The 14,581-nt window shown below is 49.9% G+C and overlaps 1 protein-coding gene across 4 annotated transcripts in view; it reads right to left on the bottom strand.

Moving 5' to 3' along the window:
* The window catches only part of MAP9 (microtubule associated protein 9), a 379,878-nt gene that overhangs the window by 307,432 nt on the left and 57,865 nt on the right, over positions 1 to 14,581 (bottom strand). For 3 of the 4 annotated variants that reach the window (XM_063920498.1, XM_063920497.1, XM_063920499.1), the window contains exon 5: positions 528 to 812. In XM_063920498.1, coding sequence (XP_063776568.1) covers positions 528 to 812 — 285 coding nt within the window. Of the gene's footprint in view, positions 1 to 527; positions 813 to 14,326; positions 14,521 to 14,581 lie in introns of those variants that run through there. The other variant, XM_063920500.1, reaches the window with a different exon arrangement.

Here is a 14,581-nt window from a genome sequence, read left to right as displayed (position 1 = left end):
GTCGCACGATACAACTCATTTTCATAGGATATGGCCGTGTCATTCATTTTACAAGTTGGCATGGGGGGCACTCAAGCTCTATCTTGCCTCTAGGCGATTGTGATGAAGTGACGCCACTGCATGTCCCACTTATGTCTGCACATGCCCCAGTGCACTCCAGTTGCACAAGCATGCCACTGCTTCACCTCTCTGACAATAAGTAGCTGCAAGGGACATTTAGACTGAACGCTGAAGATCACAATGTTAAACTGCCCTGTAAGGGAATACATTTTAAATAATTAACTATTTATGACTCCCCCATCACTCCAACCATCATCTTTTATTTGTACTAGGAAATACATTTTCCAAAGTATTGCTTTACATGAAAACAGAAAAGTTAAGACCAGGAAACATGGGTCATTTCTGTATGACTCATGTAATGGTCTGGTCGTGCCAGAGCAGCCAGACACATAAGTCATTTTTATGTCTATTTATGTTAACATGAAATTTGATAAAGTGTTTAAAATATTTTGAAAGCAAACTCTTACGTGAAGGTACATGCTTCCTCCTGGACTCTCTTGGCTTTGGCGTAGGTGTGCCTTCTTTGTCTGGTGATTTTGGCAGAGCATGTTTATAGTCTCCCTTATTGATATCATTGGTGATTACGCTGTGGTCTTGCTGCTTGCTGCTATTTATGTCTGTTTGCTTCTTACTTTTAATGAAAGACAATTTCCCAAGTGACTCTTCATCTCCTGAGAAGTGGAAATCATGAAGACTTTTCTGCTTTTTTGATTCAATGGTTTTTGTCTCCTGAAGATAGTCTTCTAAACTATCTAAAAACAAAACACAAATTACAAGAGTGATTTTTATTTACTACAGATCCAATAGACCAGATCTCCCCTGGAGAAATTACCCAGAATATAGGATTATGTTTAACATAAGAAGATATCATCTTAATTATTTGTAGTCCGAGAAGTGGTCAGTCCATATGCAGTAAAAAAATATTTTAGGATAAAATACTGATTTAGCCATGTATGTACAATAAACAAAACAATAAACTATTGTACAATACCAATCATAAGTCCTTTGTTTAACAAGACTCGGGGTTGTAGCGTCAAAGACAATTTTGGGTAGCGCTGAATTCAGTATAAATGATTCAAATAAAAAAATAAAAAAAGTACAATATTATAATAATATCAGTGATCACATTAACACATGTACAGGCGTCTTTGACTCATCATTTTCCAGATACTCCTCCAAATCACCTTTATGCATCTCAAAACATCTCAGCCTAACCCAGTGGTTCCCAAACTTTTTTAGTCCAAGGCACCCTTTGGGTCTCCCTGACTTTTTCAAGGCACCCTTACGCCAAAATAATTACGATGTATAGTGATAAGTATCAATTTATTTTCCGTAGCGTACATGAATACTCCCCTATTGTGGTCACTCCGAGTTGATCGCTTGCTAGCAGTTTTTCGCTGCCATTCAAACGCTAAGCCACCGCCCTCTGGGAGTGTATATTAGCTTTGCAGAAGTGCGAACGCTTTCATCTCAGAACGGCTACAAAAATAATTTGTGCAGTTTTAGAGCAGCTCAAAACCTACTCAGCGCAGACTATTCAGTTCCGGATTTGACGTCACGAACACACCCTGCGTTCGCCCAGCCACGCCTGCGTTTTCCCTGCCACGCCTGCGTTTTTCCGAACACTCCCTGAAAACGGTCAGTTGCCACCCAGAAACGCCCACTTCATGACAATCACTCTGCGGCAGCCAGTGCGACTGAAATGCATCGCTAGACCCTGTGTGAAACTACATCGGTCGTTGTAATAGTACGTTGCGCGTGCGCATTGCGACGCATGCGCAGAAGTGCTGTTTTTTAGCCTCATCGCTGCGCAGCGAACACCTGCATCCATTAAAAAAAATAAACCCAGGCTTTCTATAAAACACGTTTTTTTTTGCAGTCAAATAAATCAATCTAAAAAGGCTCCTATGCATCCATGCACCAAGACCAGCCCCCCACCTGCTTACCAGCTTGTCGTCATATAAAGGGGCCCTACATACACACTTAAAAGATTTTACTGAACGATATGAACGTTCTCGTTCATATCTTTCAGTGTGTAGGCACCATCGATGAACGATGCGCGGCCCAGTGCTCGTTCATCGTTGGTGCCGGCTCATTCATACCTGCAGGCCAATATGGACAATCTTGTCCATATTAGCATGCAGGGCTATGGAGCCCCATTAACCTCCCCTTCCACCGCCGGGTCGTTTGACAGCCATATCGGCCGTCAGGCAGCTCGGCGGCGGGTCGCCGAGTGTGTAGGGCCCTTAAGTCACTTTCAGCAGGCACCCCCCTCCTATAGATTTCCCTATGCAGCATATCACATACAGTATCATATATTAATATCCGTGATCGCGCTGATCCAAAAAAAAAGTGGGTCCCAGGGACCCCTCACTTTCAGAAATTGGGGTCCTACTGTTCTTTTTCTGGGTCCCATCGGAATGAAGGTTCTTATTAATCTTAATCTTGTTTGGACACTACAAAAGTGTTGCAAGGTGGGGGGATGGGGTGACAGTGCTGCTGGGCTGTGTAGCATGCAGGACACCCTGTACCAGAGCTGTAACTAGACATTTTGGTGCCCTAGGCATAAAGTGAATTGATGTTCCACCTGCCAGATTGTAAAGCATAGGCAGTGCGCGCCTAAGGCGCGCTGCAAAATTTAAAGGGCGTGGCTTCATGGGAAGGGGCGTGACCACATAATAGTGCCAATTCACATTACACCACACAGTAGTGCCGCTTATACACATTGCACCAGGTAGAACCGCCTATGCACACTGCGCCAGGTAGAGCACGTTATACATATTGCACCAGGTAGAGCACGTTATACATATTGCACCAGGTAGAGCACGTTATATACATTGCACCAGGTAGAGCACGTTCTACACATTGCGCCGGGCAGAGCACGTTCTACACATTGCGCCGGGCAGAGCACGTTCTACACATTGCGCCGGGCAGAGCACGTTCTACACATTGCGCCGGGCAGAGCACATTCTACACATTGCGCCGGGCAGAGCACGTTCTACACATTGCGCCGGGCAGAGCACGTTCTACACATTGCGCCGGGCAGAGCACGTTCTACACATTGCGCCGGGCAGAGCACGTTCTACACATTGCGCCGGGTAGAGCACGTTCTACACATTGCGCCGGGTAGAGCACGTTCTACACATTGCGCCGGGTAGAGCACGTTACACACATTGCGCCGGGTAGAGCACGTTACACACACTGCACCAGGTGACCACTTGGGCACATTGTAGCCACCATCTCGGACCCCCAGTTGTCGTCCCCAGACACAGTGAATACGGGTGTCAGTGGAGGGGGTGTCAGATGAGTGTGTGTATAATGGGCACTGTGAACACGTTGTGGGGAGTGCGTATGATTGGCACTGTGTGAGTGTGTGTAATGGGCAATGTGTGGGGATTATTGGGGGTGTGTATGATGGGCACTGTGTGGTTGGTGGGGTGCATGTGATGGCACTGTGTTGCTATGGAGGGTGTATGGAGGGTGTGGGTATATGGGGGTGGGGTAACTATGCTGGCCAATGTGTGCATTTGTGTTGGTGTATGCTGGGCACTGCCCTCACCCCCAGTGTTTGAATCGTTAGCTGCTGCCATCCCAATTTCCCATATGTTTATTACTAACATGAATCATCCATGCCTGGGGCTGCTTGAAATTCTTCTCTGTAGCTCCTCACTGCTGTGGGCAGGATGTAGTAACCTCTTCTGCAGCATTAACTGGCTTTCCCTGCGGCCACCCGTCTTTTCCCCGTCCCAGCGCTGCTATTCGCTTCTACCCCTCACCGCCGTGGCCACTCAGGACTCAGCGTTGTAAGTGGGAGCCTTGGAATCCACCGGCGCATACCCCCGCATCCTGAGTGGCCGCGGCGGTGAGGGGGGAGAAGTGAATAGCAGCGCTGGGACGGGGAGGAGACAGGTGGCTGCAGAGAAATCCTGTTAACGCTGCAGTTCGGGCCGCCTTCTGAGTACGGGTGCCGCAGCTGCATACAGGAGTGAAAGGCACCAACAGCTCCTCCTCCCCGTCTACTAGTCCTCCCGGAAGCCCGGCTGTTTGAGGGGGAGACGTCGGTGTATACATGTGATTGGCCGCTGGACCTAAAAGGCACCACAGGATTGGCCGCTGGACCCAGAGACATCAATGAAGCCACAAGATTGGCAGCGGGACCCGGCGGAGAGATCAAAGGCGCTACAGGACTGCCTACAACGGAGCGCGTCCCCAGGGACGCACTCATTTTGTAAAAGCGAGTCCCCGATCCTCATTATGGGGTAAAATACGCGCTATAGCGCGTTTTTGCGATCACTGTCATATATTAATATTTTACTCACTTTTTCAGCCAGCTCCTTGGCCACTCCAGCCTGCTTGCACCCACACTCTCCACTGATTATTACACTCACAGGTTCCCCCTGCACACAAGCATAACACCACCCCATACCTGCCAGGTGACTCCAGTCACCAGTTACACCCCCCCCCCCGCCCCCGCGAGCACAACACCCTCACCCCCCTGCACCTGAGAGCACAACATCCCCCCCTCCAGCTGATCAACTGGCTGATTGCGGCTGTAGCTAGCCGCAGACATCCCGCACTCTCCCTCCCTCATCCCCCCCCCACCCCCCCACGGCGCCAGCTGATTACACATTGCTTACTAGACGGGCGCTCCAGCCGCCCGCCCCCCCCCCCCCCCCCTCCCGCTGATTACTTACTAGGCAGCCGCTTCAGCCGCCCGTGCCCCCCCCCCACGCTGATTACTTACTAGTTGCCGCACTTCCCAAGGCTAACTACATACTGGACGGCCGCTCTGTCCTGCCGCCCGCACTCCTCCCCCCCCTGGCTGACTACTCACTGCCCGCCCGTCACTCCTGCAGCACACAGTCTCCCCTTCCATCCTCCCTGTCAACGGCTAACCAGGCTGCGGCGGCACCCCTGTGACAGTGCGGCGGCACCCCAGGGAGCCGCGGCGCACAGTTTGGGAAACCATGGCCTAACCATTATCTTGCAGAAAAAAATGCTAAACGGCTGGAGGAGAAAGACAAAAAATAAAACCAGACAGCAGTTTTTGTTTTCTGTTCTAAAAACAACGTTTTGTTCAAAATGGGAAATAAACCTACATAGTGAAATTGAAGTGTTCCTTGTCCAGACTTATAAGTGTGGTATGAGTGTAAGGGGCATTTTTTTTTTTTTCTTAAGAAAATATTGTGAAAATAATCTATTTTCAAATTATTTTAGTATTGCCTAAATGTATCAAAGGGCTTTTGGAGGAGTTTTTGCATAAAAAAATAGAAAAAAATAAGATTTTAATACCTACCGATAAATCCTTTTCTCTTAGTCCGTAGAGGATGCTGGGGATACTTCAAGAACCATGGGGTATAGACGGGATCCGCAGGAGACATGGGCACTTTAAGACTTTCAAATGGTGTGACCTGGCTCCTCCCTCTATGCCCCTCCTCCAGACCCCAGTTTAAGGAACTGTGCCCAGGGAGACGGACATTTCGAGGAAAGGATTTAATGTTAAACCACGGTGAGCATTTTACCAGCTCACACCTCAAGCATGTCGCAGAATGTGGCATTCAACAGAACACAAGCCAACGGCATGTAGAATTTGCAGCAGTATGCTGACAAAAACCGTAACACAACCTGTGTGTAACCACAACCATTAACTGCAGATACAGTACGCACTGGGACGGGCGCCCAGCATCCTCTATGGACTAAGAGAAAATAAGAATTTACTTACCGATAATTCTATTTCTCGTAGTCCGTAGTGGATGCTGGGAACTCCGTAAGGACCATGGGGAATAGCGGCTCCGCAGGAGACTGGGCACAAAAGTAAAAGCTTTAGGACTACCTGGTGTGCACTGGCTCCTCCCCCTATGACCCTCCTCCAAACCTCAGTTAGGATACTGTGCCCGGACGAGCGTACACAATAAGGAAGGATTTTGAATCCCGGGTAAGACTCATACCAGCCACACCAATCACACCGTACAACTTGTGATCTGAACCCAGTTAACAGCATGATAACAGAGGAGCCTCTGAAAAGATGGCTCACAACAAAAATAACCCGATTTTTGTAACAATAACTATGTACAAGTATTGCAGACAATCCGCACTTGGGATGGGCGCCCAGCATCCACTACGGACTACGAGAAATAGAATTATCGGTAAGTAAATTCTTATTTTCTCTAACGTCCTAGTGGATGCTGGGAACTCCGTAAGGACCATGGGGATTATACCAAAGCTCCCAAACGGGCGGGAGAGTGCGGATGACTCTGCAGCACCGAATGAGAGAACTCAAGGTCCTCCTCAGCCAGGGTATCAAATTTGTAGAATTTAGCAAACGTGTTTGCCCCTGACCAAGTAGCTGCTCGGCAAAGTTGTAAAGCCGAGACCCCTCGGGCAGCCGCCCAAGATGAGCCCACCTTCCTTGTGGAATGGGCTTTTACAGATTTTGGCTGTGGCAGGCCTGCCACAGAATGTGCAAGCTGAATTGTACTACAAATCCAACGAGCAATAGTTTGCTTAGAAGCAGGAGCACCCAGCTTGTTGGGTGCATACAGGATAAACAGCGAGTCAGATTTCCTGACTCCAGCCGTCCTGGAAACATATATTTTCAGGGCCCTGACTACGTCCAGCAACTTGGAGTCCTCCAAGTCCCTAGTAGCCGCAGGTACCACAATAGGCTGGTTCAAGTGAAACGCTGAAACCACCTTAGGGAGAAATTGAGGACGAGTCCTCAATTCTGCCCTGTCCGTATGAAAAATTAGGTAAGGGCTTTTATAGGATAAAGCCGCCAATTCTGAGACACGCCTGGCTGAAGCCAGGGCTAACAGCATTACCACTTTCCAAGTTAGATATTTTAAGTCTACAGTGGAGAGTGGTTCAAATCAATGTGATTTTAGGAACCCCAAAACTACATTGAGATCCCAAGGTGCCACTGGAGGCACAAAAGGAGGCTGTATATGCAGTACCCCCTTGACAAACGTCTGAACTTCAGGAACTGAAGCCAGTTCTTTCTGGAAGAAAATCGACAGGGCCGAAATTTGAACCTTAATGGACCCTAATTTTAGGCCCATAGACAGTCCTGTTTGCAGGAAATGCAGGAAACGACCCAGTTGAAATTCCTCTGTAGGGGCCTTCCTGGCCTCGCACCACGCAACATATTTACGCCAAATACGGTGATAATTCTGTACGGTCACATCCTTCCTGGCTTTGATCAGGGTAGGGATGACTTCATCCGGAATGCCTTTTTCCTTTAGGATCCGGCGTTCAACCGCCATGCCGTCAAACGCAGCCGCGGTAAGTCTTGGAACAGACAGGGTCCCTGCTGGAGCAGGTCCTTTCTTAGAGGTAGAGGCCACGGGTCCTCTGTGAGCATCTCTTGAAGTTCCGGGTACCAAGTCCTTCTTGGCCAATTCGGAGCCACGAGTATAGTCCTTACTCCTCTCCTTCTTATGATTCTCAGTACCTTGGGTATGAGAGGCAGAGGAGGGAATACATACACTGACTGGTACACCCACGGTGTTACCAGAGCGTCCACAGCTATTGCCTGAGGGTCCCTTGACCTGGCGCAATACCTGTCTAGTTTTTTGTTGAGGCGGGACGCCATCATGTCCACCTTTGGTTTTTCCCAACGGTTCACAATCATGTGGAAGACTTCTGGGTGAAGTCCCCACTCCCCCGGGTGGAGGTCGTGTCTGCTGAGGAAGTCTGCTTCCCAGTTGTCCACTCCCGGAATGAACACTGCTGACAGTGCTATCACATGATTTTTCGCCCAGCGGAGAATCCTTGCAACTTCTGTCATTGCCCTCCTGCTTCTCGTGCCGCCCTGTCTGTTTACGTGGGCGACTGCCGTGATGTTGTCTGACTGGATCAGCACCGGCTGACCTTGAAGCAGAGGTCTTGCTAGGCTTAGAGCATTGTAGATGGCCCTTAGCTCCAGGATATTTATGTGAAGTAATGTCTCCAGGCTTGACCACAAGCCCTGGAAATTTCTTCCCTGTGTGACTGCTCCCCAGCCTCTCAGGCTGGCATCCGTGGTCACCAGGACCCAGTCCTGAATGCCGAATCTGCGGCCCTCTAGAAGATGAGCACTCTGCAACCACCACAGGAGAGACACCCTTGTCTTTGGTGACAAGATTATCCGCTGATGCATCTGAAGATGCGACCCGGACCATTTGTCTAGCAGATCCCACTGGAAGGTTCTTGCGTGGAATCTGCCGAATGGGATTGCTTCGTAAGAAGCCACCATCTTTCCCAGGACCCTTGTGCATTGATGCACTGAGACTTGGCCTGGTTTTAGGAGATTTCTGACTAGTTCGGATAACTCCCTGGCTTTCTCCTCCGGGAGAAACACCTTTTTCTGGACTGTGTCCAGGATCATCCCTAGGAATAGAAGTCGTGTCGTCGGGATCAGCTGCGATTTTGGAATATTGAGAATCCAACCGTGCTGGCGCAGCACTATCTGAGATAGTGCTACCCCGACTTCCAACTGTTCCCTGGATCTTGCCCTTATCAGGAGATCGTCCAAGTAAGGGATAACTGAAACTCTCTTCCTTCGAAGGAGTATCATCATTTCGGCCATTACCTTGGTAAAGACCCGGGGTGCCGTGGACAATCCAAACGGCAGCGTCTGAAACTGATAGTGACAGTTCTGTACCACAAACCTGAGGTACCCTTGGTGAGAAGGGTAAATTGGGACATGTAGGTAAGCATCTTTGATGTCCAGAGACACCATATAGTCCCCTTCTTCCAGGTTTGCAATCACTGCTCTGAGTGACTCCATCTTGAATTTGAACCTTTGTATGTAAGTGTTCAAGGATTTTAGGTTTAAAATTGGTCTCACCGAGCCGTCCGGCTTCGGTACCACAAATAGTGTGGAATAGTACCCCTTTCCCTGTTGTAGGAGGGGTACCTTGATTATCACCTGCTGGGAATACAGCTTGTGAATGGCTTCCAATACTGCCTCCCTGTCTGAGGGAGACGTCGGTAAAGCAGACTTTAGAAAACGGCGAGGGGGAGACGTCTCGAATTCCAATTTGTACCCCTGAGATACCACTTGAAGGATCCAGGGGTCCACTTGCGAGTGGGCCCACTGCGCACTGAACTTCTTGAGACGGGCCCCCACCGTGCCTGAGTCCGCTTGTAAAGCCCCAGCGTCATGCTGAGGACTTTGCGGAGGCGGGAGAGGGCTTTTGTTCCTGGGAACTGGCTGTTTGTTGCAGCCTTTTCCCTCTCCCTCTGCCACGGGGCAGAAATGAGGCGCCTTTTGCCCGCTTGCCCTTATGGGGCCGAAAGGACTGCGCCTGATAATACGGCGTCTTCTTAGGTTGAGAAGCTACCTGGGGTAAAAATGTGGATTTTCCAGCAGTTGCCGTGGCTACCAGGTCTGATAGACCTACCCCAAATAACTCCTCCCCCTTATAAGGCAATACTTCCATGTGCCTTTTAGAATCCGCATCACCTGACCACTGCCGCGTCCATAAACCTCTTTTTGCAGAAATGGACAGCGCGCTAACTCTTGATGCCAGTCGGCAAATATCCCTCTGTGCATCACGCATATATAGAAATGCATCCTTCAAATGCTCTATAGTCAGTAATATACTGTCCCTAACTAGGGTATCAATATTTTCAGTCAGGGAATCCGACCACGCCAGGCCCGCACTGCACATCCAGGCTGAGGCGATTGCTGGTCGCAGTATAACACCCGTGTGAGAGTATATACATTTTAGGATATTCTCCAGCTTTCTATCGGCAGGTTCCTTTAGGGCGGCCGTATCAGGAGAGGGTAGTACTACCTGTTTAGACAAGCGTGTGAGCGCTTTATCCACCCTAGGGGGTGTTTCCCAACGTGCCCTATCCTCTGGCGGGAAAGGGTACGATGCCAATAACCTTTTAGGAATTATCAGTTTTTTATCGGGGGAAACCCACGCCTCATCACACACTTCATTTAATTCCTCGGATACAGGAAAAACTACAGGCAGTTTTTTCTCACCAAACATAATACCCTTTTTAGTGGTACTTGTATTATCAGAGATATGCAATACATTTTTCATTGCTTCAATCATGTAACGTGTGGCCCTAGTGGAAGTCACGTATGTCTCCTCATCATCGACACTGGAGTCAGTATCCGTGTCTGTGTCTGCCATTTGAGGTAACGGGCGTTTTAAAGCCCCTGATGGCGTTTGAGACCCCTGGACAGGCACAAGCTGAGTAGCCGGCTGTCTCATGTCGTCAACTGTCTGTCGTAAAGAGCTGACACTATCACGCAATTCCTTCCATAAGCTCATCCACTCAGGTGTCGACTCCCTAGGGGGTGACAACTGTATAATAGGCAATTGCTCCGCCTCCATCTCATTTTCCTCCTCAAACATGTTGACACAATCGTACCGACACACCGCACACACACAGGGAATGCTCTGATAGAGGACAGGACCCCACTAGCCCGTTGGGGAGACAGAGGGAGAGTATGCCAGCACACACCAGAGCGCTATATATAGACAGGAATACCACTATAAAATGTGCTTTTCCCTTTATAGCTGCTGTTAGTATCAAAACTGCGCCAAATTAGTGCCCCCCTCTCTTTTTTACCCCTTTTCTGTAGTGCAGGACTGCAGGGGAGAGTCAGGGAGATGTCCTTCCAGCGGAGCTGTGATGGAAAATGGCGCCCGTGTGCTGAGGAGATAGGCTCCGCCCCCTTCTCGGCGGCCTTTTCTCCCGCTTTTTAGGTGAGTTCTGGCAGGGGTTAAAATACATCCATATAGCCCTGGGGGTTATATGTGGTGTATTTATGCCAGCCAAGGTGTTTTACATTGCTGCTCAGGGCGCCCCCCCCCTAGCGCCCTGCACCCTCAGTGACCGGAGTGTGAAGTGTGCCTGAGTAACAATGGCGCACAGCTGCAGTGCTGTGCGCTACCTTGTTGAAGACTGATGTCTTCTGCCGCCGATTTTTCCGGACCTCTTCTTGCTTCTGGCTCTGTAAGGGGGCCGGCGGCGCGGCTCTGGGACCGAGCTCCGAGGCTGGGCCTGTGTTCGGTCCCTCTGGAGCTAATGGTGTCCAGTAGCCTAAGAAGCACAATCCACTCTGCACTTCAGGTGAGTTCGCTTCTTCTCCCCTTGGTCCCTCGATGCAGTGAGCCTGTTGCCAGCAGGTCTCACTGAAAATAAAAAACCTAAACTTAAACTTTCACTAAGAAGCTCAGGAGAGCCCCTAGTGTGCACCCTTCTCGGCCGGGCACAAAAATCTAACTGAGGCTTGGAGGAGGGTCATAGGGGGAGGAGCCAGTGCACACCAGGTAGTCCTAAAGCTTTTACTTTTGTGCCCAGTCTCCTGCGGAGCCGCTATTCCCCATGGTCCTTACGGAGTTCCCAGCATCCACTAGGACGTCAGAGAAAAGGATTTACCGGTAGGTATTAAAATCCTATTTTCTCATACGTTCCTAGAGGATGCTGGGGACACTTCAAGAACCATGGGGTTTATACCAAAGCTCTAGAACGGGCGGGAGAGTGCGGATGACTCTCCAGCACCGATTGACCAAACATGAGGTCCTCATCAACCAGGGTATCAAGCTTGTAAAATTTCACAAAAGTGTTTGAACCCGACCAAGTAGCTGCTCGGCAGAGTTGTAATGCCGAGAACCCCCAGGCAGCCGCCCAGGACAAGCCCACCCTTCTAGTAGAATGGGCCTTCACCGATTTCGGTAACGGCAATCCAGCCGTGGAATGAGCATGCTGAATCGCACTACAGATCCAGCGCGCAATGGTCTGCTTGGAAGCAGGACACCCAATGTTGTTGGGACATACAGGACAAACAGAGTCTCTGTTTTCCTAATCTGAGCCGTCCAGGCAACATCATTTTCAAAGCTCTAACCACATCCAGAGACTTTGACTCAGTGAAGGCGTCAGTAGCCACAGGCACCACAATAGGTCGGGACCTGTAGAAAGAGGACAACCCCTTCGGTAGAAAACACTGACGTGTCCTCAATTCAGCTCTATCTTCATGGAAGATCAAATAAGGGCTCTTGTGAGATAAGGCCCCCAACTGAGACACCCGCCTAGCAGATGCCAAGGACAACAGGATGACCGCTTTTCAAGTGAGAAACAGCAACTTCACCTTCTGTAAAGGTTCCAACCCACGTAATTGAAGGAACTGCAACACCACATTAAGAACCCAAGGTGCCGCTGGAGGCACAAATGGAAGTAAGATGCGCAACACGCCTTTCACGAAAGACTGAACTTCCGGAAGGGAAGCCAATAGTTTTTTGAAAGAAAATTGCCAATGCAGAAAACTGGACCTTAATGGAGTCCAATTACATGCTGCATTCCCTCCAGCCCGTAGGAAATGGAGAAAACACCCTAACTGAAAATCTTCCGGTGAAGCTTGAATTTATGGCAAGACACATATTTTCACCAAAGACGGCGGGAACGTTTAGACGTTACTCCTTTCCTGGCCTGAATAAGAGTGGGGATGACTCCCTTGGGAATACCCTTTCGGGCTAAAATCCGGCGCTCAACAGCCATGCAGTCAAACGTAGCCGCGGTAAGTCCAGGTACACACACGGCACCTACTGTAGTAGGTCCTTGCGAAGTGGAAGAGGTCCAGAATCCTTTTTTTTTTTTTTAGCTCCTAAAAAAAAATCTGGGCCCCAAGCCCTCCTTGGCCAGACTGGGCCTTCTTGGTGGAAGTTCCACTCTCCCGGTATCACTGACCTGGTTTGGGATGGTTGTGGACTCGGGGTATCTTCTGAAGATCGGGTAGAGGAACCGCAACTGGGCCGCAACAGAGATGGACGAATGTAGGTTTTCCTCATACAGGATTCGGACAGCAGGCAGGAGGCACGTGTTGGATATTGAAGATCTCCTGAAAAACAAGAACTTGAAAGGGCTGATGAATCCTCTGCATACAGACGATAATGAACGTGGCTGGAGAACAGGAAGATTGAGAATAGAAACCGTGGCTGGAATGCACGGTGCGGAAGCCTGTGTTTGGTGGACGCACGGTAAATTAAAGGTACAGGACGCGGAAGGCACTGACTGTGCTAGGAGATACAGAAGTGCTTGGCGGCACTGAGGTGCTGGAGGCACGGAGGTGCTTGGAGGCACGGAGGTGCTTGGAGGCACGGAGGTGCTTGGAGGCACGGAGGTGCTTGGAGGCACGGAGGTGCTTGAAGGCACGGAGGTGCTGGAGGCACGGAGGTGCTGGAGGCACGGAGGTGCTTGAGGCACGGAGGTGCTTGGAGACACGGAGGTGTGGAGGCACGGAGGTGCTTGGAGACACGGAGGTGCTTGGAGGCACGGAGGTGCTGGAGGCACGGAGGTGCTTGAAGGCACGGAGGTGCTGGAGGCACGGAGGTGCTGGAGGCACGGAGGTCTGGAGGCACTGAGGTGCTTGAGGCACGGAGGTCTGGTGATCACCAATATAAAAGTGTCCCCCGGCTGTGGCATTATGTACCTGGCTAGTGGAGCCCGGTGCTGGTTTCAAAAATACGGGGGACCCCTACGCTTTTTGTCCCCTGTATTTTTGGAACCAGGACCAGGCGCAGAGCCCGGTGCTGGTTGAAGAAATATGGGGGAAGCCCTGTCATTTTTTTCCCCATATTTTTTCTACCAGGACCGGCTCAAAGAGCCCGAGGCTGGTTGTGCTTAGGAGGGGGGACCCCACGCAATTTTTTTCAGATTTTTTAAGACTTTAAACAACTTTTTAAGGTACACGATGAAGCCCTGCACGGATCTCACAGATCCGGCCGGGATTCCTTGTGTTTTGTCAGGCAGCGTTTTACTCATCACTCCCGTAAAACACTGCCTGATATTACGAATAACATCGACATCGGAAAAAACGATTGTGCAAAACTCGGCAGCTTAGTGAATAACCGTATCAGGATTCAAAAAGTTGCAGTAAAAAATGCACCCGATACCATTCGAGTTCAAACACCCTTAAAAACGGCAAAAACACGAATATTAGTAAATAAACCCATATGTCTAAAACCCAAGGATCCAGGGCCGATTGAAACCAGACCTGACTGAGGAACCGGAGACGGCCCCCCACCGGCACGGACTCCCGCAGGGAAGCCCCAGCGTCATGCGGTGGACTTGGTAGAGGCGGGGGAGGACTTTTGGGCCTGGGCGCCTGACACTGCAGGTGACCTCTTTCCCCTTCCTCTACCCTTCGAAGCGAGGAAGGACGAGCCCCTTCCTCTTTTGTATTTATTAGGCCGAAAGGACTGCATCTGCTGATGGGGCACCTTTTTGTGTTGTGTGGGAACATAAGGAAGAAAAGATGACTTACCCGCAGTAGCGGTAGACACCAGGTCAGCAAGGCCGTCACCAAACAAGACACTTCCTTTAAAAGGGAGAGCTTCCATATTCTTCTTGGAGTCGGCATCAGCATTCCATTGATGAATCCATAGCGCCCTCCTGGCCGAGACCGCCATGGCATTGGCTCTTGATCCCAAGAGGCCAACATCCCTCGCCGCATCCTTTAGGTAATCTGCAGCGTCCTTGATATAACCAAGAGTCAAAAGAATGTTATCCTTATCAAGGG

Source organism: Pseudophryne corroboree, chromosome 1 (genome assembly GCF_028390025.1).
Source record: "Pseudophryne corroboree isolate aPseCor3 chromosome 1, aPseCor3.hap2, whole genome shotgun sequence".
NCBI classification, from domain to species: Eukaryota; Metazoa; Chordata; class Amphibia; order Anura; family Myobatrachidae; genus Pseudophryne; species Pseudophryne corroboree.
This window is presented reverse-complemented; position numbering and strand designations above follow the sequence as displayed.